This window comes from Pyxicephalus adspersus, chromosome 2 (genome assembly GCF_032062135.1).
Source record: "Pyxicephalus adspersus chromosome 2, UCB_Pads_2.0, whole genome shotgun sequence".
In the NCBI taxonomy this organism is placed as follows: domain Eukaryota; kingdom Metazoa; phylum Chordata; class Amphibia; order Anura; family Pyxicephalidae; genus Pyxicephalus; species Pyxicephalus adspersus.
In genome coordinates this window covers 10,869,373-10,891,966 of record NC_092859.1, presented here as the reverse complement: position 1 = coordinate 10,891,966, position 22,594 = coordinate 10,869,373, and the positions used below count along the sequence as shown (strand labels likewise).

Here is a 22,594-nt window from a genome sequence, read left to right as displayed (position 1 = left end):
TGACACTGACATAAAGAAATAAATTGTCAAAAGTTTTAACCTTTCCTTACTCTATACTAGGAGTCGGCAAACTCCGACCTTTAGGCCAGATATGGCCTAGCCGGTAGTTTGTTCTGCCTAACACCCGCTAGCCGATCCGGCCTAATGCTGGCGGATCGGCCAGGGGGCGTTAGGAACTACCGGAGCCGGAGCCGCCCCCTTGCAGTTGCTCTCCTATGTACCGCGGCCAGCGTTGATACTTCCGCCGTCATGGTAAATAGGGAAAGCTCCCTGAAGGTAAATCCCTCCCCTCTGCAATGCATGCGGAGGAGAGGGATCTCACTTCAAGGGGCGTTCCCTTGTGGTTGGCGGAGCCTTTAGGGCAGGTCCGATCTAGTGTGCTCCCGTCCACCTCATAAATGGCCTATTGGCCATAAAACTTTGCCGAACCCTGCTCTTTTGAAGGAACCCTGGAATCCCAGGGTTCCTTCAAAATTTGCTGGGGATTCCTTGAGCCATGAAACCTAGGACCTGCCATATTTGTTTTTCTGGTCAATTGGCTTATGGAACCATACATACCACCCAAGGTATAGGAAGCACATTCAATTCACCATGGAATATTATCCATTTTTAGTGCTTGGATAGCACAGTCTCTATCTAGAGCTGTCTCTTTGTTAAAGCAGTCTCTTGGTGGAGTCTGAAACTCCAAATTCCTGCATTACACATCCAACATTTATTACAATTAGCCATGCCTCTTTTTCAAATAAACCACATCAACGTTTGCTTGCAGACTACTACCATATCCCCCCAGATAAATTTACTCCCCAGGTTGACACACATGTCTGTGTTAAGGTGTCTCTTAGTTGATATACTAAAGGAAATCAGGTTCTTCACATAGCAAAGGGAATTCTCCTTTTGCAAGGAATATGGGATGAAACTCTGCTGACGTCAACCATCCAATCATGTGCAAGGAAAAATCTATTTTATTTAGATTTCTTTGCACATGATTGGGTATTAGCGCCAAAGTGATCCTTCACCATATTCATTAAGCTTTGTGAATTATTCCTTCCACGTAAACAGCCTAAATTCCTTTAGTAAATCTGTCTCAGTCTATCAGTGTTCAGTTGTCTCTCAGCAAAGTGCAGTCTTTATGGCACAGTATCTCGGTGCTGAGCTGTCTCCCAGTAGAGTGCAGTCTGTGTTGCAAGGTAGCTCTTTGCTGAGCTGTCACTCAGTAGAGTGCAGTCTATATGGCACAGTATCTCTGCGCTGAGCTGTCTCCCAGCAGAGTGCAGTCTGTATGGCACAGTATCTCTGCGCTGAGCTGTCCCTCAGTAGAGTGCAGTCTGTATTGCAAGGTATCTCTGAGCTGAGCTGTCTCTCAGTAGAGTGCAGTCTGTATGGCACAGTATCTCTGTGCTGAGCTGTCCCTCAGTAGAGTGCAGTCTGTATTGCAAGGTATCTCTGCGCTGAGCTGTCTCTCAGTAGAGTGCAGTCTTCTATGGCACAGTATCTCTGCGCTGAGCTGTCCCTCAGTAGAGTGCAGTCTGTATTGCAAGGTATCTCTGCGCTGAGCTGTCTCTCAGTAGAGTGCAGTCTGTATGGCACAGTATATCTGTGCTGAGCTGTCCCACAGTAGAGTGCAGTCTGTATTGCAAGGTATCTCTGCGCTGAGCTGTCTCTTAGCAGAGTTTAGTCTGTATGGCACAATATCTCTGCGCTGAGCTGTCTCCCATCAGAGTGCAGTCTGTATGGCACAGTATATCTGTGCTGAGCTGTCCCACAGTAGAGTGCAGTCTGTATTGCAAGGTATCTCTGCGCTGAGCTGTCCCTCAGTAGAGTGCAGTCTGTATGGCACAGTATCTCTGCGCTAAGCTCAGTAGAGTGCAGTCTGTATGGCACAGTATCTCTGCGCTAAGCCGTCTCTCAGTAGAGTGCAGTCTGTATGGCACAGTATCTCTGCGCTAAGCCATCTCTCAGTAGACTGCAGTCTGTATGGCACAGTATCTCTGCGCTGAGCTGTCTCTCAGTAGACTGCAGTCTGTATGGCACAGTATCTCTGCGCTGAGCTGTCTCTCAGTAGACTGCAGTCTGTATGGTATCTCTGCGCTGAGCTGTCTCTCAGTAGACTGCAGTCTGTATGGCACAGTATCTCTGCGCTGAGCTGTCTCTCAGTAGACTGCAGTCTGTATGGTACAGTATCTCTGTGCTGGGTTGTCTCTCAGTAGAGTGCAGTCTATATGGCTCTCTGAGTTTACTTGTCTCACAGTAGAGGGTAATGCGAATAGCCCAATCACTGTATGTCGAGCTGTCTCTAAAAAGAGTGCAGTTTGTACTGGACCAAATCTTTGTATTGAACTATCTCTTACAGGTGGGTAGTCTGTATAGCTCTCTATGCTGTTTCGTCTGTCAATGTATGCAGCAGTCCATATAGTACAGTCTCTATGTTTGATTTTTTTCTTGGGAGAGATAAGTCTGTATGGCACAGTTTCTGTGTTGAGCTGTCTCTTTCTAGAGAGCAGCTTTTATGACACAGTCTCTCTGTGCTGAGCTATCATACTGTAAAAGTAAGTCTACATGGTACGGTCTTTCTACATTGAGCTGTCACTTTGTATACAGAAGTCCATATGGTACAGTCTTGCTGACTCTTTGAAGAGGGAAGTCTATATGGCGCAGTCTCTCCCACTATGGAACAGTCTATCAATGGGGCTGTCTCTCTGTATTATGCTGATGCTGGCAGTCTTTCTGTATGAGGCAGGCTTTCTTTCACTCTCTATATGACAGAATGTCTGGCAGGCTGTCTGTATGGAGCAATCTTTCTTTAACATGGGAAGTCTGTGATGTGTGAAGTGGTTCTGTAACCTGACAGTCTTGTGCAATATGACAACCGATGTGACAGAAGTTTAAATGGGTTCAGGGTACAGCGGGTTCAGAGTATGAAATTTGGGACAGAGTATGGGTACAGATAAAGTCACAGTCCAGTCATAGATATAGCATTTTGCAAGTCAGGTGTGATGTTGTTTTTAGAATCAGGTGCACATAACCCAGTTTTCAGCCTGCATGATGTTTCTAAATATCATCCTTTAAATAAACTAGTTTTAGAGAGCTTATTCTAATTTTAATATGGGAAGTATACTACTTAGGAAAAAAGGTGTAGTTTTTGGAGTGTGATGATACTACACATAGTAAGAATAGCATCATCATAGTAGACTCATCATAGATACTCATCATAGTAAGAATAGCAAGCAGGTAAATCTTGCCATGCAAGATCCTAAAAATCCCACCAGCCTACGTTGTTTAGAGGTATAGTATTTTTCTTGGTGTGCTAATCTAATAAACTTGCTTTTTTGAAGTACACAGAATCTTATAAAATATGAACTGTAACTTGTTTCACGTCACAGACTTTTAGAACCAGTTAACACATACCATGTGCTGTATTGTGCTTTAACATACATTCCAGTAAGGCAGCCCACACAAAACTGATTTCAACATACTGCAGCATTAGTGCAGTGCATAGTTCACATTTATGCATCATAATGTGCTAAAATGCACATACGTTGGAAAGTAATGGGGCATTTGAGTGCCATTAAAATGAATGGCACTGTAATGCATTGCACCATGTACCCTGTGCTATCATGCATATGTTGGAACTGCTATGAACAGATATGAATCTGGCATTAAAATAATATTATTCTAGCTGCGTAAAAAAACAATAAGAATGAGGGCATGACATTTTAATATGTAGTTTAAAACTAAGTATATATAATATATATAAAAAATTAAAATATATAATAATAACCTATATATATAACTAAGCTTCACTCTGCCATCATAGAAAAGTCACTGACTCCACAACAACCTGGAGAAGACAGAAAGGACTAAGGCACCAGAACAGTCTTTTCTGGTTCCTTGTCTGAGATGCCCACAATTCCTACAGTGTAAAACCCAATCTTGTTGTGTACAGAGCAAAAACCCTTCAAAACCCCCTGCACCTACCAAATAAACCCTCCCTGATGCCTTACAGCCACGTTAGGACACAAACCAGTATAACACTGTTCCTATGCATGTGTGCAACTCCTTGACTGTTACCTTTGATGGTGCCAAGTTGTAAGGGAAATGCTGGAAAGATGAGAATCCCTTTGCCCTGTTCTTATATCACTATGGTATGCAAATATAACTTACAGTTTGCAGTGCCCAACCCAGAATTTTCTTTAAGCTGGGTGGGAAGAAATTGTAGCCGGGTGGAAGCCCTTGTATTGTGACCCAACTCATCAGTTACCACCAAAAAACAAAAAGTGCTGGGTGGTGCACCCAGCTAAAAGGGGCTGGGGAAAACACTGGTTTTGGCTTCCTGGCATGCTTGATCAGCCACATAAATGGCATATAATTATTCTTGGAGTAATCAGAGAAGCCAAAATACTTTGTAGTGCTCTTCAAGTTCCCAAGACACCAACATTTGTGAGTAGAATACAATGTCCAAACATCAGATCTCAGTCTATTTTTTATGGATAGCAAATGCAGCAGAGCAATTTACTATAGACAGAGATGACTGTGTCATGGTGACCCTTATCTATTGATATATCATGGGTTCTTTATGTTTCCTTTGCTACACCCTCGGCCAGCAAACAGCTTTACTTGAATCAGTGTTTCTGTTCTCCCTCAAATACCTCACATCCCCTCTTTTCATGCCTTTCTCACCCTTTATTCTCCCTGCGTAGTTCCATGAAGGAAATTAAAATTATGAGTTAAAATATGAGGCACCAAGTCTTAAAATCTTTATCTAGGAAACCCATTAATCCCACACTTAATTAAGTCATATTTAAGATTAACCTCCACCAATAGTAGATCCCAGGAGGCGAATATGGTATTCTGCAGGCGCACAAATAATTAATTAATTGATTGATGGAGATGGGACATACTTACTCTTAAAAGGCAAAAAAAGAAACGCAACTTTTACACTAGTGAACATCTACAGCTGTAGTACCTTTTTTTTTTACCAGATCCTGCCTAAAGTACATTTATTCAAGTTGGACGTCATAATTAGGCAGGAGACCGAAACCTAGCTTTTGAACCTTTAGTTGGTACAATAGCCCTGATTTAATAAAGCTCTACAAGGCTGGAGAAGATACACTTTCGTCAGTGAAGCTGGGTGATCCAGCAAACCTGGAATGGATTTCTTCAAAGTCATTTGCTATTGGCTATCTAGACCAGATCCATTCCACAGAAGCAATCAATCAATCAGATTCCAAACTAGCCACCATGACCAAGACCAAAGAGCTTTCTAAGGATTTCATTGACAAGACTGTAGACCTACACAAGGCTGGACTGGGCTACAAGACTATCGCCAACCAGCTTAGTGAGAAGGTGACAACAGTTGGCGTGATAATTTGCAAATGGGAGAAACACAAAATAACTGTTAATCTCCCTCAGTCTGGGGCTCCATGCAAGATCTCCCCTCGTGGAGTTGCAATGATCATGAGAACGTGGACGAAGCAGCCCACATGGGGGGAACTTGTCAACGATCTCAGGGCAGCTGGGACCATAGTCACCAAGAAAACAATTGGTAACTTATTGCGCCATGAAGGCCTGAAATCTTGCAGAGCCCACAGGCCCGTCTGCAGTATGCCAATGAGCATTTGAATGATCCAGAGGAGAACTGGGTGAAAGTGTTGTGGTCAGATGAGACCAAAATTAAGCTCTTTGGCATTAACTCAATGGAGGAAGAATGCTGCCTATGACCCCAAAAACACCATCCCCACCGTCAAACATGGAGGTGGACACATTATGCTTTGGAGGTGTTTTTCTGCTAAGGGGACAGGACACCTTCATCGCATCAAAGGGACAATGGACAGGGCAATGTACCATCAATTCTTGGATGAGCACCTCCTTCCCTCAGTCAGAGCATTGAAAATGGGTCGTGGATGGGTATTCCAGCATGACAATGACCCAAGGCACACGGCCAAAGCAACAAATGAATGGCTCAAGAGGAAGCACATGAAGGTCCTAGAGTGGCCTAGCCAGTCTCCAGACTGGTTGATAAGGGATCAAATACTTATTTAACTCATTACAATGCACATCAAGCTCTGATATTTGAGCACTGGGTTTTTGCTGGTTCTTTTGTTGTTATTCTGTCTCTCACACCTATATTAAACCTACCAATACAATTATAGACTGGTCATTTCTTTGTCAGAGGGCAAACATACAAAATCAGCAGGGGATCAAATACTTCTTTCCCTAGCTGTATATCTTAGATTTCTGCTATCGTGACTCTGGCCATAACGAACATACATTTTTGAGTATATATAGCCATGTCCTAGTTTTAGGTACTTTAAGGCCCTTGAGACAAATATCATTTTTTTTTCACAGAAAACAACAAGGATCATACTGTAACCATCTCTATGGCAAGTAAGTCCAAGGTTTACCTATAGTTCATGGACAAGAAAGAAAAACAAGATAGGTCCCAAACTTATTCTTGAAAAACAAACTTCAAAAGTCAAATATTAGCTTGAGTCAAAGCTAAAATATATAAAACTCCATAGTACATACATACATACAACAAAATCAATATAGCCAACATCTTGGAAAATTTACCAAGCTCTGTAAAAGGTATGCTCACATAATATCTCTCAACATAGATACCCTTTAATACTCTGATTACTAAATATCAAACCTTAAGCTTCTTCACATACCCACAATCCATCTGAAATCCATTGAAGCCCCAATTGCTGAGAATGAAACACATCTAGGTAGTTCCAACACAACCTCACATTAAAATACTACATATTAAGAAAATATTGGACCAAAGTTTCCCAAGATTGTAGGGTGTTTGCCTGGTTTGTAAAGGAATATGCTATATGAGCATTTAGGATTTCTGGCCTAGGATGGGTTCCATCAGGCAGGGTGTTGGCATATGCACGTATATGCAAATGTATGTGTCAGTATTCCAGGTTTGCTGGATCTCCCAGGTTCTCTGATGAAAGTATATCCTCTTCAGCCTTGGAGAGCTTTATTAAGTTTGGCCCACAGTATCAGTTTCTGTAATAGTTTTTGTAATAGTGTTATGCCGTGTTACCATTTAGGCTGTAAAGTGCATATAGCGCAGTTCTTCTTTAATAAAAGTGTGTTGAGTTTGTCACAATGTGGAAAGTCCAATCTGCTAGCTGAGTGAAGAGATAGAATAAATTCCCAGGTGGACTGACTTCCCAGAATGCCACTGCTGGGACAACACAATGAGGACAGTTATTTAAAGCCTGAACTAGTTACAGCACTGCAGAGATGTACTGTGATCCACAAACCTGCCAAGACAAATGATACAGGCCATGACTGGCTGCGTTCCAGAAGAATATACACACAGGCCTATATAGGTGAGACACATATAGTTTATCTCATTCAGAAGGAAAGTATATCAAAGGGCCACTCTTCATGTATTACATTATATATTATTATTCATGTGGAAGCAAATTTAAAGGTATACTCCATCTAGTCCTGAAATTGAAGGTTTCAAATGCATACTAGTGATACAACTTGCCTAGGGCATTTGCTTTTCTAACTTGCCACCGGCCACAAGTTAACCTGCCAGCATCACATATTTCTCGGGGACTTCGAAGAAAGATCCCCATGTCATAGTTTGTGGCTTTCTTCCTGGCCAACCTGGTGTTTGGAGTTTTTTTAGTTCACCCTCAGTAATTGACACCCTTTAAGGATTTATGCCAAATGTGGTTCCCAAGGAGGGCATAGAAAATCTGAATGACAGCATCATTGAACTACATAAGCTTGTAGAATTGCTGCACACATCAAATCCATACATAGTGAGCAATCCAAGGCTGGGGAAGATACACTTTCACCTTTCAGTGAAGCTGGGTGATCCAACAAACCAGGAATGGATTTAGTCCAGGTTTCAAAATATTTGCTAACAAATAGCAAATTACTTTTAGGAAAGCCATTCCAGGTTTGCTGAATAGCCCAGCTTTACTGATGAAAGTGTATCCTCTCCTATTGTGTCTGATTTATTAAAGCTATCCAAGACTGGAGAAGATAGATTATCATGGTGGAACCTGGATTGGAAACTCTTTTCGATCCTGGACCAGCTCCATTCCAGGTTTGCGGGATCACCCAGGTTCTCCCATGATAATCTTCTATCTAGTCTTGGAAAGCCCCTTGTTGGGAGCAGAACCCAGAAAAAAACTTTTTTTTAATACAAAACTGTTAATAATCAATATGTCATGCCACTGCTGCCTACCTTACCACAAACAGTTTATGGGCACCTGACCATCACATCCATATAACCTTGTTGGATATCTCATTCCAAAACCATTTGTGAATCTTTGGGTCTCCACTGTTATGGAAAGGGTCTCCATAACATAAGCATGCTGCTCATTTATTTACATTTATGTATATATAGTGGTCATGGTGACCCTGGGGAAACAATGCATACCTCTTTGAGGTAACAAAGCATTTTCACTATACTGTATATATGGAGAAGTATTGTCACATATTACTAATATTACACAGTATTTATATAGGGCCGACATATTACGCAGCATTGTACAAAGTCCATAGCCATGTCACTAGCTGTCCCTCAAAGGAGCTCACAATCTAATGTCCCTACCATAGTCATATGTCATTAACACAGTCTAAGGTCAATTTTAGGGGGAAGCCAACTAACCTAATGTTTTTGGAACATGCATATAGACCAGAAAGTATATTAGAACCACCAAAAACCTTGTTTTTCATACCATGGGGGGTATAAACCCAACATAAGGTATTTGGTAGCTGTCAGTGCATGCAGAGTGCACAGGAATTTATAAGGTTACTGGAACTCCAGAAGAATTAGCAGGTATGTTTTTGCACTCATGGAGCCGATACAACATAACATATCTAGTGGTATATTTACCAGACCAAATAATATAAGTTATTTGTGGGGCTAACAAACACTTCACTTCTCAGCCAATGGGTTGCTGCATACTCTGGCTCCTATGTATGTGTATTCAGGCCTGGAAGTACTGTGCTGAGTATTCTGGGCACATAGTAGGTGTTACTCTAAAATGCTGCTCTTTGTTTTGAAAGTTGTTTTTAGGGTGTGCCAAACTCTGCTTAATACATGTAAACAGTCAGATCCAATAGAGAAATATACTTGTGGTTTTTGCATACTCAGAATGCAAATCAGAATAATCAATAGATCCAGCTAATTTTACATACTGGTTACATACATACAAAAACGTGGCAAGGGGGCATATGAAAAAAAAAAGTCACTACCATTAACACAGCAGCTTCAGTTTCTCCCCCTCTAACATAGTCTTATTAAAGGTTATCCTTCCAATAGATTCATTGATTTTCCATTTCCTATAACAGGCCAAACTTTCAAGGGTAGAAACAAACTGCGCAACAGTCCCAGGGTACTTACAATGGTCAGCTTTTATTTACTGATACCAATATCCTTGTAACTTCCCGTGCACTGAACTGAAATCGCATCAATGTTAAAAGCTTTCTCAGTTATTGTCTATGAACTACACAGCCCATAGGTAATGACAAATAGTAAAAGGGGAGATATGTGTGATCTAAATTAAAGAGAATTATTATTATTATTACACAGTATTTATAAAGCGCCATCATATTACGCAGCGCTGTACAGAGTCCATAGTCATGTCACTAGCTGTCCCTCAAAGAAGCTCACAATCTAATGTCCCTACCATAGTCATATGTCATTAATGTAGTCTAAGGTCAATTTTTGGGGGAAAGCCAATTAACCTCAATGCATGTTTTTGGGATGTGGGAGGAAACCGAAGTACCAGGAGGAAACCCACGCAGACACAGGGAGAACCTGCAAACTCCATACAGATAGTGTTCTGGAAGAGAAGCCTAGAAACACAATGATGCTCCTCCATAGATACAGTAGTATGTGTGCATTGTCACCCTAAGATCATACTAGGTAAAAATCAAAAAGAAAAAGCCTGGAAAAAATATGGCCACTCATAAAATTACCTGGCATACTGCTAAAAAATTTCACTGCGGAACAAACAGAATTTTCACCCTAATACAGAAAGTGGGGATATAACGGACTTACAGTCAGTAACGGATGAAAAAAAACTTGTGTGGTAATGCTAGTGACAGACTTCATTTGTTTTGGTTTTGTGCATGGAGACACTAGAGGTGCACATAAATTCCGCGTGTTGAGGCTCTTATAGCCCCCCTTTAAAAGTAGATGTAAATCCAAGCACTAAAATCTAATTTATTCTTTAACATGGTAAAGTAACTATAAAAGTCAATATGAAGTCATCTCCTACTTTATGGATGATAACTTTTTCCCATTTGTGCTCTTTGTCACCCTGTCACATGCACCCCAATGGAGACCTTTGGTGGCCACTATTGTCGTCCCTTTGCATATTATGCATGGATGGTCGGTCCACTGTTGTCACCATCAGGAAACCCCCGTTAGAAATGATGTGCATCAGTTTCTGGGGTGCATTTAGGCAGAAAGTCTAACAGAACATGGTCCGCGGCTCTGCGAACCCCCCCCCCCCCCCCCCACAGTGGGGTCCTTCTCCTGACCCCGCGCAGGGAGGGCAGACCGGCCAGAGCTGGAGACCACCAAAGAATCCTTTGCAAAATAAGAGTGGGGACGTGCCCATTCCCGGAAGAAGTGAGGGCACGGCGTTCCCACCCATACCCACTACACCTCTTCATGTGATCCAAAAAGTAGCCTACAAAGAGCCCCTTTTCTGCTTTAAAATAGACTCAGGACTCGGAGTGTTATGTGACCACAGATTAACAATGTCGATTTTTATTTGAAATATTAAACTCAGCGTTTATTGTTCAGGAAGCAGTTATGTCTGTTCAGCTTTTATATTTCTTTACAACACAATCCTTTTACTGCTTTCTGTAGTGATCTCAAAGAGCAAATAGGTTGGCCTTTTTGGAGCCTAAAGTAACATATTTACAATTATAATTCACAAATGCGCAGAAAACAGTGCCTTTACAAAAGCCCATTGACCATGAACAGTATATGTTTGTCCTCATAGCTTCTAATAACAGAGAAAGAGCCCTTACCCTGTCAGCACGACCACAAAATCCATCATATTCCAGCCATTGCGTAAGTAGGATCCTTTGTGAAATGCAAACCCCAAGGCAATGATTTTAATTCCAGTTTCAAAGCAGAAGATTCCGATGAAATATGGTTCAGTATCATCCTGCGGAAAGAAGGTCATGGTAAGAGAGTTATTTTAAAAAGTCCTGTCTGTATACATGATTCTATTTAATACAATGTACAGGGCAGCAATGTGTATTCATCTACACCAGCCAATAGGAATTCAGGTCTCAGGAGCAGGAAGTCGTTACACTAAAGAAAAGCAGCTGGTGATTGGTTGCAATGGGCTGTTGCCCACCCTTGAGGAACTATAAAATGCATATTATCAAAAGAATTGATTTACTAAATCCTATTTACATATATGCAGCATGTAATATTACAAAACAGACCATTGCTTAAAATAAAACTAGATTCACACATTTTCTGACTAAATTTAATTGGAAATATTTGCAGCTCCAGAGAGATAGTTGTGCAAATCATGTGTGAAAATGTCTAAATCGACACCTTACTATGTATGTGGAAAGGTCTGTAATAGCCCTTCGCTGATTTTTTTAAATTAAGAACCTGTATGTGGCCATTACTCAGCACATCATAGTTGTCCAAGATTTGGGTGAACACAGACACAGCAAGCACAGAAAACAAATTATGTTGTCTGTAGTTTGCATATTAGAAGCCCTCCCAGTTTCAGAAGCTGGGAAAAAATTGTTAATAGGTTGTAATTAGAGATCTAAACAGCTCTGCAATTAAAAACAATAGAAAGGTTCTTAGATGGAACGTTGCTTTAAATAGCAAGATAATAGGGAGCTCTCCAGAACATTGCATACAGCCATTTAAAGGGACCCCGTCACATAATTAAAGCCCACATCTGTAAAGAAGCAACACGATATATACTTCTCCTTCTGCCATGGTCGCTGAACGATGTTTCTATCTTGGGAAACCACCTCTTGAACTCCATAGAGAAACCAACACTTCCAAAAGTATTGACCCTACCCCTACATTTCTTGTTGGTTGTTCCTGTAGACGTCTACTTAGACACCATCTTCTGCAGGAACATAGAGGTCAGCAGGAAGAACCAGTGAAAGGTGCAGGGAGCTTGAAGTATGGGTTTGTTCGCAGGTTCCAGAAATTAATTTCTTTGCAGCAATATCCAAAAGCTGGGGAAGCAGTAAAGACGTGTGTTTCTTCTTAATAGGTAACTGTGTGTTTAGGGGCTTTTTTTTATGTCATAAAGCCCGGACATTAACCTCCCCTAAACAAGGCCACAACATATTGGTGCCTTGCTGCAGGGAACCTTTGGTCTTGGAGGAAAACACAACCATTGTGCCATGCAAAGTGTGCCTTGGGGTTGTACAATTGAGGGTCATGGTGAAGGGTTTGTGTGCTAAAGGACATATATCATTGTATGTGAGGGTTCCCAAAACAAAAGGCCAGTTCAGTGTCAAACTAGGGGCCTGGACTGTAACCAAAAGGAGCAAAAAAGGGGAGTAATGTCCCATGTCAATCGTCATTTTGATGTTATGGATGGCAACATTAGGCTAGAGATTCCTTCACTTGTTAGTGAGATTTCTGGGTGCTCAGATTTTCTGCATTCCAAGGGCCTGGACCTTCCTACCACTCTGTAAAGTGGCTTTCCTGGATGGTGTTGAGAAATCCCTGTGTGCAAGGCCTTCTCATTGCATGAAGCTGGTTTATGGCTACCGGGGAACCAAAGTTTGACAACCACTGTTTTTTTCTCAACTTTAACAACTACTTACATTGGCTTTCTTTGTAGCTCTTAGCATTTAAACACAAGACCTGCAACTCAGGTTGGTGCTAAAAAGGTTTCCTTCAGACTTCATGATTAAAAGCCTAAAGGGGGGGAGCTAGCATGTGTTGTGTCCTGGTCTGACTGATGTCCGAATAGTAGAGTATCTTCATCTAGGACCACCAGCCTGATACACCTTAAGTACTGTGGCACCCTGCAAGGTAACTCCAATATGTAAATTATTCACTAAGGCTGTCCATCACAAGAATGGTCCAATAGTATATCATAGAAGGTAGGGGGTGGGGCCACACACAACTTATTCCTTTTACCACTTTAGAGCTCTGCATTAGGTTGGGGGTGATCCATCAATCTGATTTCTGTTCAATACTATTTGGTGGATAGTGGTAACACTATCAATATATTTCAATTAGACTTGAGTGAATGTACCCCTTTAAGGTGTGAATGTTTCATGTAGTAATAAAAGGCTTGTTATATCTTCATTCTGTAACCTCTTTTATGCTATTAATGTCCAGTTCCAGCATTTTTTCCCATTCTATTCCCTCTAGTAAGAAATAACATGTAACCAAGTTACAGCTGCTGACTATAATAAGCATTATAATAACACATGCGTTTGTAAATTCTATGGAAATATTGTGAAGTTTTCATGAAACTTACCAGGCGCTCTGACATCGGGGTCTTGTCTCCCTCTGGCAGATGCTGTTCCATTGCCAAGACAATGCAATTTGCTATGATGGTTGCTAAAATCATGTATTCAAAAGGAGTAAAAATGATGGTTAAGGAAAACAATGTCCAAACAGAATCATCTAGAAAAAAAAAATCGTACAAAACAGTGTTGGATGTTTGATCTGCAAGGATAGCATTCACTTAGTGCTAATGGGGTGCATTCTGAGAAAAGAACAGTTTTATATTCGACACAAACTGATAGTATAATATATACAAGAAAAGGAAGAATTGCCAGCTTGTAAACCAAAAGCAACACAATACTGAAACGTATAAAGTTGGTGAGGGGATAATCCATAAATGATAAGTGTTGTGGATTTCGAGGAACAGCCCAGGGTCCTATTTATCCTTGAAAATGTGCATCTCTAAAAATTACAAACTGCCCAACTGTACCATAAAATCTTCCATTTTCTGCATGCTAAATTGAACTCTAATCGTCTATAAATATTCTCTTGCCTTGTAAGTTGATACTCACTTGAGAACAACATAACATTTTTAAAATATTTGCGTTTGAAGCTTAATTCTTAACCTCTACATGCACACACTATACATGACCTGTCCTTTCTCTTTTTATGTTTACCCGGTGTGCAATTCTGTTTAGCCTTACTTGTGACCCAACCTTCCCTACCAGGCTGTACTTTATGGCAATTAAATATTACAGGGTGATCTGACCTGTCCTCAGCCTGCTGATTGGACATGAAGGAGCAGAAGCACAAGTAAGGTCTGGCCTTTAAAGAGAACCGCTTGCCAAAACGTTTGTTTCAGCAGAAATCTTCCCATAGGATTTTATGTTCACTTAGCATATTATTTACCTGGCATTCACATGTAATATTTTCCCTGACATTGTCTACCATTCCCCTTGCTACTCTCTCAGAAACTACATAAAACATTATATAGAGGGTGAGTAGAAGAGGAAGAGCTAGGCCAGCACAAACTTTGTTTAGACACTCTTAGAAGAAGAAAGGCCTGTGATGCACAAGTGAGGACAGAGCTGCGTTAAGAAATTGACACTCTTGGTCACATTTCTAACATATATATATTTATTTATAGGTCGAAGAAAAAAAGACTCCAAGTAGGAATTTGAAATATTTGCTTTTTCACTTTTCACTTGCTTTTTTAGCATATTAGTACAAGTTTTAACACATTCATACCAACCAGTCACAGTGTTGTTTTTGTGTCCAGTTTCCACCAATCACATAGAAGAGGCTTTGAGTTTATTTTGTGTGCATGCCATAGATCAATCCTATTGCATAAAGCAGTGGCTGTAATAGCAGTTCACCACATATCACCACCTAGTTTTATTTGTTGTACCTCATTTACCCAGCATGATTTCCATGAGTGCTAGGGTCTCATTGGCAGTATTCCGGCAGCCATTGACCAAAGCATTACACCCAATTAGATGAACACATACCATGGCTAAAACAGGTCCCCATCATTCCATCAGGCCTGGCTGGACATTTTTATATATTCCTTAAAATTCCTGCTAAAATCTGTGATTTTAATAATGTCCTATTACTGTCTGTTTATAGTTTAGTACAACTTTTGTCATCTTTTGTAACTGGTCAACTTTTACTGAGCTATCTTTATGGGTTGTTTACAAATCTATTTGATTTCATCTTCTAAGGCTACAGATGTCAGGATTTATAATGCTGCAGGTAAACAGTAATAAGACCCTGTACTGCTGTACTCCATAGCAAGTGAATGGCCTCTGCAGGGTGTTTGTTCTACTTCCACAACCCTACAACCAGTACTGCTTAATATGAATCTGTCCCAAGGCAATGGACATCTACTGTACATATTTACATATTACTTAAAAGTATTGCATGAGTTTTCAAACAAGTACTATGTTTCCTTTGTAGCTGCAGGCACTGTGAAGCAATTCATTTTCAGAAAAGAAGACGAGAGCACTGAAGTTGTCCAGGTCACTCTTTCAGTAGCTGAGCACAATCACTGCAGGGTGTAGGGGAGCAAGGGGATCTGAGCTACTGAATCACTGCTTTGAGAGAAGCAGGGGCATCTCAGCTACCGAATCACTGCTGGGAGAGAAGCAGGGGCATCTGAGCTACCGAATCACTGCTTGGAGAGAAGCAGGAGCATCTGAGCTGTTATATACCTGCTAGTAGGGGTAACTGATTGAAAAGAAAAGTACGGTTTGATGATATGCTGAGAGAATAAATTGAAAAAATTTAATACTCCTGGCTCCTAATTTTAGAATGAATTGCTGCAGAGTGCCTGCAGTCATGGAGGTTACTTAAAGATTCTATACTGCTTGTTAGGAATAAATAACATGCTAATACCCTGATTACAGGTTCACTTTAAATTATAAAGAAAGAATGTAATTCTATTTCACCTTAACAATTTTTCCCTTTTGCCATTGTAGCATGTTATGGCATTTCAAACATCATTTACCCCAGAATTGCCATTTCCTTGTATAAACAGGGCTGAGTCTGAATAGAAACCCCATGCTGTCCCCACTTTTCTAATGCCTATCATTGGACAAATTATTTAGGCAGATTGGTGGCTAGTTGGTTAGCCCTAAAGCACTAGAGTACTTGGTTTGATTTCCACCAGGGAGTCCATCTAAACCAAATTTGTATGTTCCCCCCATTTTTACATGGCTGCCATCACACATCTTCCACCTCTGTGTGACTGTGGTAGGGGCATTCGTTTATGAGCTCCCTCGGAGGAAGGGGTATATAAGAACAGATCAATGTTGTCTATAAAGCATTGCAGAAATGCTTGCTAAATAAAACGAGGAAGCAATGTGGTGCTGAACTGGGCAAGTATAAAGCAGTAGGCGGGTACATCAGGAATATATTGTGGAATGAGTCCAGGGGTGATGGTGCTTGGCAGAAATGCTAAATCACTGTTAAGAAATGATGATTTTCACTGACGCATGCAGCAAAGGAGAAAGGATGAATAAGCGGGCAGAAAGCCATGCTAGATCTACAGTGTGGCTTTCATTTCATAGGGCCATAGTCATAACATAGGGCAGGGTCCTGGTTCTGCTGGTATTTAGATTTGTCAGCTACAGAACCTTAATGCGATGATATAAAGATGCTCGTAAAGTGCCAATATGTCGGAATAGATTGATTCCAGATTTCGAAATGAAGCCTAAAACTGAAGTTAGATTGGAAAATGTCAGAGGTGACAATGGGCAACACTACTTTTTTTGGTGGCCCCTTGTAGTGGGAACTGGACGTTGAAGCTGAGCTCCTGTGGTTCAACTGCTACCTGCTAGGGGTACCAGAACCAATATACCAAATCTCCTTAGCATGTTACTGGAGGGCACTGGATGATCCACTTATCAGTAGCTCTTTTATTTATAAATATAGACATCCTCTAGAGATGACAGCTACTCTACTACATGAAGTTCATTTATTATAACTAGGCATTATGTGCAAAGTGCTGAGACCTACATCAAAAGTCATTAGACTGAAATTGAATGAACTACTCAATGCAGTGTCCAACAAATAAATATATGAATACATTTAAGGCTCATAATAGGAGGAAAAGAACGCCCCTATAGTACTCTCCATTAATTTCAGGCAGAGCCTGGAAAATCTGCTTCCTTGTTTTTTTCGGCGCGGTTGTATAACACGCCGCCTTGCTCACGCTCGTATTGTGACAGGGCACAGTCAAACAATGCTCGGAGAGAATATGTGCACTGTCACAACATGTCACAACACTATCATACGGTTGTGCCAAGCCCACCATGTGACTATGTCTGCCTACAGCAAGGACATCCTGTCGTCTCGTTAGCTGGCTCTCACAGCAGACGGTTCATTAAAAAACACAAATATGAATGAAACAGATAGACAGGAAGCATCAGCAAAAACCTGAATTCTAAAATCTACCTCAACGACGGTCTGTTCCTCTGGCACAGCACCAGAAGAATGGGACTGGAGAAAAATCCAAGGAGTGTGCTGCTTAAGAACTGCCACCATAGTAGATGTTGGGTTGGTCTGAGGCCTACTTGTGAGAAGAATCCGGTGCAGGATCTCCACCTCTGTGAAAAGCTTCCTTCATGAATAATGGCATATGTAGCCTATTTGACGCTTGGGATCATATTTTAGTATCTTCCTGTCTCCACATAACATTTATTTTCAATATTCACGAAATTCATATATAAATATTAACAAGAGCTAGAAAAGAAATGCAGTCACTGCAACTCTTCGAACTTTGCCATGTAGAGCATTACAGGGTGCAGCAGTCAAAGGTATGTAAGATACAAATGAGTATAAAAAAGTAGTAGTAGTTAGGAGAATTTAATTTGCAGCACAGAAGTATTCTAGAGGTATGCATTGTTTAGATTGGTCAAAAGTGAAAGATTCCCCAGATTGGTGCTTACAGCAGTGCTTCTTATGTTAGTTACTGCGCTCATTGTCATTAATGAAAATGTTCCCTTAGTTTGTTGATCAATATAGTACCCCCTTATATTGGAAGTAAGTAGTAAAATGTACCACCTATTTTGGTGCTAGCCCCCCCCCCCCCCCCATATTGGAGGCCAGTGGAGAACTGATCCCTTACATTGGTGGTCAATGTGGTATTCCCCAGATGGACTACCCCATTACCTTAGTTTTACTGAGTAGTGCCTCCTTACATTGGTGATCAGTGAAGTGCCCCATTACATTGGAGGTCCGTGGTAAAATGTACCCCTTACTATGTTGATTAGCTAGCTCAACCTCATGTTGGAGGTCAATGGAAAATTGCTATTTTATATTTGTGGTTAGTATAGTGTTCCTTTTATGGTTAATGGATAAGTACTCCTAAAACCTTAAGCTGAATATACACGTGCAATAATTATCATTGGAAATGAACGACTAATGACCATTCTTCCACTAATCGTTAACAAAAAAAGTGCACAACAATGCCGATGAATGAGGATTGTCACTGGCAATGAACGACTGCCCCGGGGTATCTGATTGGATGACGATTGTTCGCAATCTATTGTGTGTGCAGTCGTTCAGTTGGATGGTTCTGCAGTACACTTTCTTCTTTACATGTCACTTCCTGCATCGTTCAAACGATTGTATCTAGCGTGTGTAGACTATTGGTGGATTATATTTGAATGATCGTATTGTTACAGCATGTACAGAGTATGCATAATACGATCGTTCAAAATAATTGTGCATAATCTTTAGTCGTTCGTTTTCTAATGACAATTATTGCACGTGTGTACCTAACTTAAGTTTTCAGTATCTGAGGTTGTTCACTTCGCAAAGTAAACTATTACTCTGCAAGGCATACTTCATTTAGCTTAGTGAATTGGATGAAATTCTGCTGATTCCAGCCATTCACTATGTCCAAACAAAATAATGTTTTTTTTATATTTCTTTACATAATATTTAGTAATCATTGCAAAATAAATTTTCATCACATTCACGTCTCTTGCATAAGTCAGCACCCTAAACTCCTTTAGTAAATCAACCCCACTGAATCTACATCAAAAGCACCTTGTGATTTCAGATTTTTTGACAGTGCAGACCAAAAAGAGCAGTATGAGGATTCACAGCCGTTCCTCCATATTATACTTCCCTGGAGACAGCTTAGAGATGTGAAGTATAGAAATACACAATGAGATAAAATTACTAGAGATTAATTGATTAACAGATAGAACAACCAGCTTTCTGTTGTGTAAGGTATACCAGTAGCATATAGTGACACCCAGCATCATTGAATTGAAACAATTGGATCATTGTGCCATTGTGTGAGATTAATTGCTATCACATGCTGCTTGTGTAGTTTCCATCACAGGGAGTCATTTGTTCCATCTGTTCAGCAATCGATTGCCGCTTTTAGCAAATTTTTCACTGGCAGTTTTGGAAACCAAATAAGCTACCGGTAATCACCTGGATAGCTGTAGGTGAGAATTAAGCTAGCCTTAGACATGAGGTGGTGGTATCTAGGTGTGATCTAAAGAAACAATGTGCAGATTGAAATAGACATGGGACCCCGGTAGTGCAAAGCTAGAAAATGATCTATCTTTCTATTCTTGTTCAGTTCCTTATCTGCAAAATTACTATACTGTAGAGTCAAAACTGCTAATAACGGCATAATGAGGGCTATATATACAGTACTGTAACTTCAATCAAAGGCCTGTACTTAAAGTGGCAGATTAGATGGGCCAACACTAAGGCTATGTACACACATGCAATAATTGTCGTTGGAAAGGAACTTTCACAATCGTTTCCAACGACAAACAACTGCATAATGCATGAACGAGTGCTGTACATACAACGCCATTCTGGAAGGGGAAGGGGGAGAACGATGGAGCGGCACCTCGCTGCGCTCTCTGCCCCTTCACTTCCATTACGATCACTCGTCTTCCATCGCCTGCGAATCTTTCAGGATGGTTGTGTGGACGATGGGCAATGAGCACTGTACACACGCAAGGTTCTCGTCTGATATCAGCCCTGAGCCGATTATTGGACAAGAACCATTGCACGTGTGTACGTAACCTAGGTCGTGAAAGTTACCTACTGCAATTACTTTTTCCTTCTTTCCCTCTTTTAATTACACCTAAACATTTTTGTCTTAACTAAGCCAGAGAACTCTACAAAAATGTGGATCTTGGGGCTGCTAAAAGGATTGGGATGACTGTACAGTACAGTAAACATTGAGCCGTCTCTACATTCTCTTGCTTGCTAAACTACACACAGGGTCAGATTTCTGCCATGGCTATGGCTTCTAGGATTGGCATTGTTACGTCTATTACAGCTGTAATAATATATTTATAATTTAAAAAGTGAATAGCATAGGGCTGTGCCTATATTCAGCATGGCTCCCACCAATGGCCCTCCAATATTATAATGGCTGTGCTCCCATAATCACCCCTTAAATACAAGCTAGCTGGCCTAGGGGATAAAAAAGTACAAATCCCACCCTGATTGCAGATAGTAGCAGCTGTAAATATAAAGCAGACCTCACGCTGAATTCAAAAGCTCACTGGAGCATTCATTTCTTCGAAAAGCATCACATGGCACAGGGAGTGAAGTTTGTAGCCTCATCACTCAGGTGTGCCTAGGGGAAGAATGATGTGTAAATTTGTCCCTGGCTATTGAGATGCAATCTGAAGCAAGGTCTTGTATAGAAAGAAAGTCTTGTAACAAAGTCATGTTAGCAAATAGTGTGTTTTGAAAAGTCATCATTCACAGGCTATGCACAATGCCCGCCTAATACCTTTCCCTTTACACAGACAGTGAAATTTTACAGCAAAGTTATCAGACTTTTTTATCGAATTTATAGGGATTTACTCTTTTTACTCAGACCCCCCTTTTCCCCTTCCATTGTTACCCGTTCTAGGCAGATTTCAGATCTGAGTGTCCGATTTGGCAACGTTGACCCAATCCAGATTTAAAAGCCAGTGGCTCAGTTTGCGCTATTTAATTATCATTAATGTATTCCCAACGTTTTGCAGCTGACTCTTCTCTCCCTGCATGGTGTGAACAGCTACACACAGCTACACAGAAGACCCCTCAGATAGCGACACAGTGACACACTGAGCCTCTCCTCTAATGATCAGTGATTAACGTGTGATCCGGTGGCATGGTGGCACCGCGCCGCGTCCCTCTCATTAGTGTTTTTATCAAACAACCTGCCGCATCAGAGCCTGTGTTCCTTATTTATGAAATATTTAGCAGCGTGAGGACCCAGCTGAGGCCTGGCGTGGTGCTGACAGCAGCCCCCCGGGGAGAAGAAGGATTATGCCAAGTATGAGAGGGATGAGAGGGAGGGTATAGCTTCCCGAGATCCTGCACACTGCCTGTCACCGAGATCACATGCAGGCATCCATCTGCCGTCACGCCGTGTCAATCCACCAATCGCCATCTCAGAACACCACCGTGCCCTCAAGACATTCCTTTTGCTCAGCTGATGATATAAAACAGATACTGCGGTAATATTGAATTAATACTGCATTAACACACCGTTTGATCCGATCACTAAAGGCGCAAGGTGCTATTAATGGAGGGATAACAGCGTTCTGCTTTTCAACACTGCAGCAGCTTTGAGATGACAATGCTGCAGCAATAAAACAGAAGGCAAACAGGGATGCTGAGATTTTACTGCAACAGAACAGCTCCCGCTGAAAAAAAATGCCATCTTAGGACTGGGACCTGTAATACTGGCTGCCCCAGAGTCTTAGCAGCAGTACTGCAATGTTGGCTAATGTACTGGGCTTATTTAAAGTGAACCTGTCAGGGGGTATTAGGATAGCCAACTAACCAAACTGCCAGAACATACCTGTACCTTCTTTAATTCTTGAAGAGACCCCATCAGCAATTTTTTAAAAATGCAGCCAAAAGCACAGGAGAATTGAGTACAAATGCTTATTTGCTGTGTTTTTTTTTTTAGAAATCTGCCATTAAACTTGCTTGAAAATATGACCATTCCAAGAAAGTCCATTCTCTAGCACAGCAACCATTTTGCTTGCATATCATAGCCCTTTTCTCCTCTCTTCTGGGTGTCTATTGACTATCTATGCTTGCCCAGCATCTTTGCATCTCCCATCTCTTCTCCATATGTGAAGGGAATCACTATAGAGCAGTGTTTCTCAAACTTTTTACTATGAGGGAACCCTTGAAATAACTTACGGGCCCTAGGGAACCCCTGCTATACTACTATTTTACTAATACTACTAGTACCACATCTACAGATCACAGTACATTAGCATGGTGGTCAGTGGGAAGAATGCCACTTACATTGCTGGTCATTGTTGCAGCCAAAAAGATCATTGGTGTCACCTAAACTAGCCCGAGAGGCACAAACTGCTGAATACTCATAGAACCCCTAAGAACCTCTGGAAAAACCCTAGGGTTCCAGAAAACCCTGGTTGAGAAGCAATGCTATAGAGTTTTATATGAGTGACAGTTTAGAGCGGTCGCCAACCGGTAGTCAGCGGCTCTGGCCGGTGCACCCCGCGAGCGGGGTCAGGAGAAGGACCCCGCTAGCGGGGAACACCTGCTAGAGCCACAGAACACATTCCTGTACAAGTCCCAGGCTTAGGAAAGTGGGCGGGCTGTGTCCCTGGATATAACCCGCCCACT

The 22,594-nt window shown here is 41.3% G+C and overlaps 1 protein-coding gene across 1 annotated transcript in view; it reads right to left on the bottom strand.

Moving 5' to 3' along the window:
* Window positions 1–13,582, bottom strand: part of CACNA1A (calcium voltage-gated channel subunit alpha1 A) — a 132,248-nt gene extending 118,666 nt beyond the window's left edge. Inside the window, exons 1-2 of the mRNA XM_072399471.1 lie at window positions 13,482–13,582; window positions 11,026–11,165 (exon numbers count right to left, since the gene is read on the bottom strand). Of these exons, the coding sequence (XP_072255572.1) occupies window positions 11,026–11,165; window positions 13,482–13,574 (233 nt within the window). The 5' untranslated portion in view covers window positions 13,575–13,582. The remainder of the gene's footprint in view (window positions 1–11,025; window positions 11,166–13,481) is intronic.
* Between the last annotated feature and the right edge of the window lie 9,012 nt (window positions 13,583–22,594).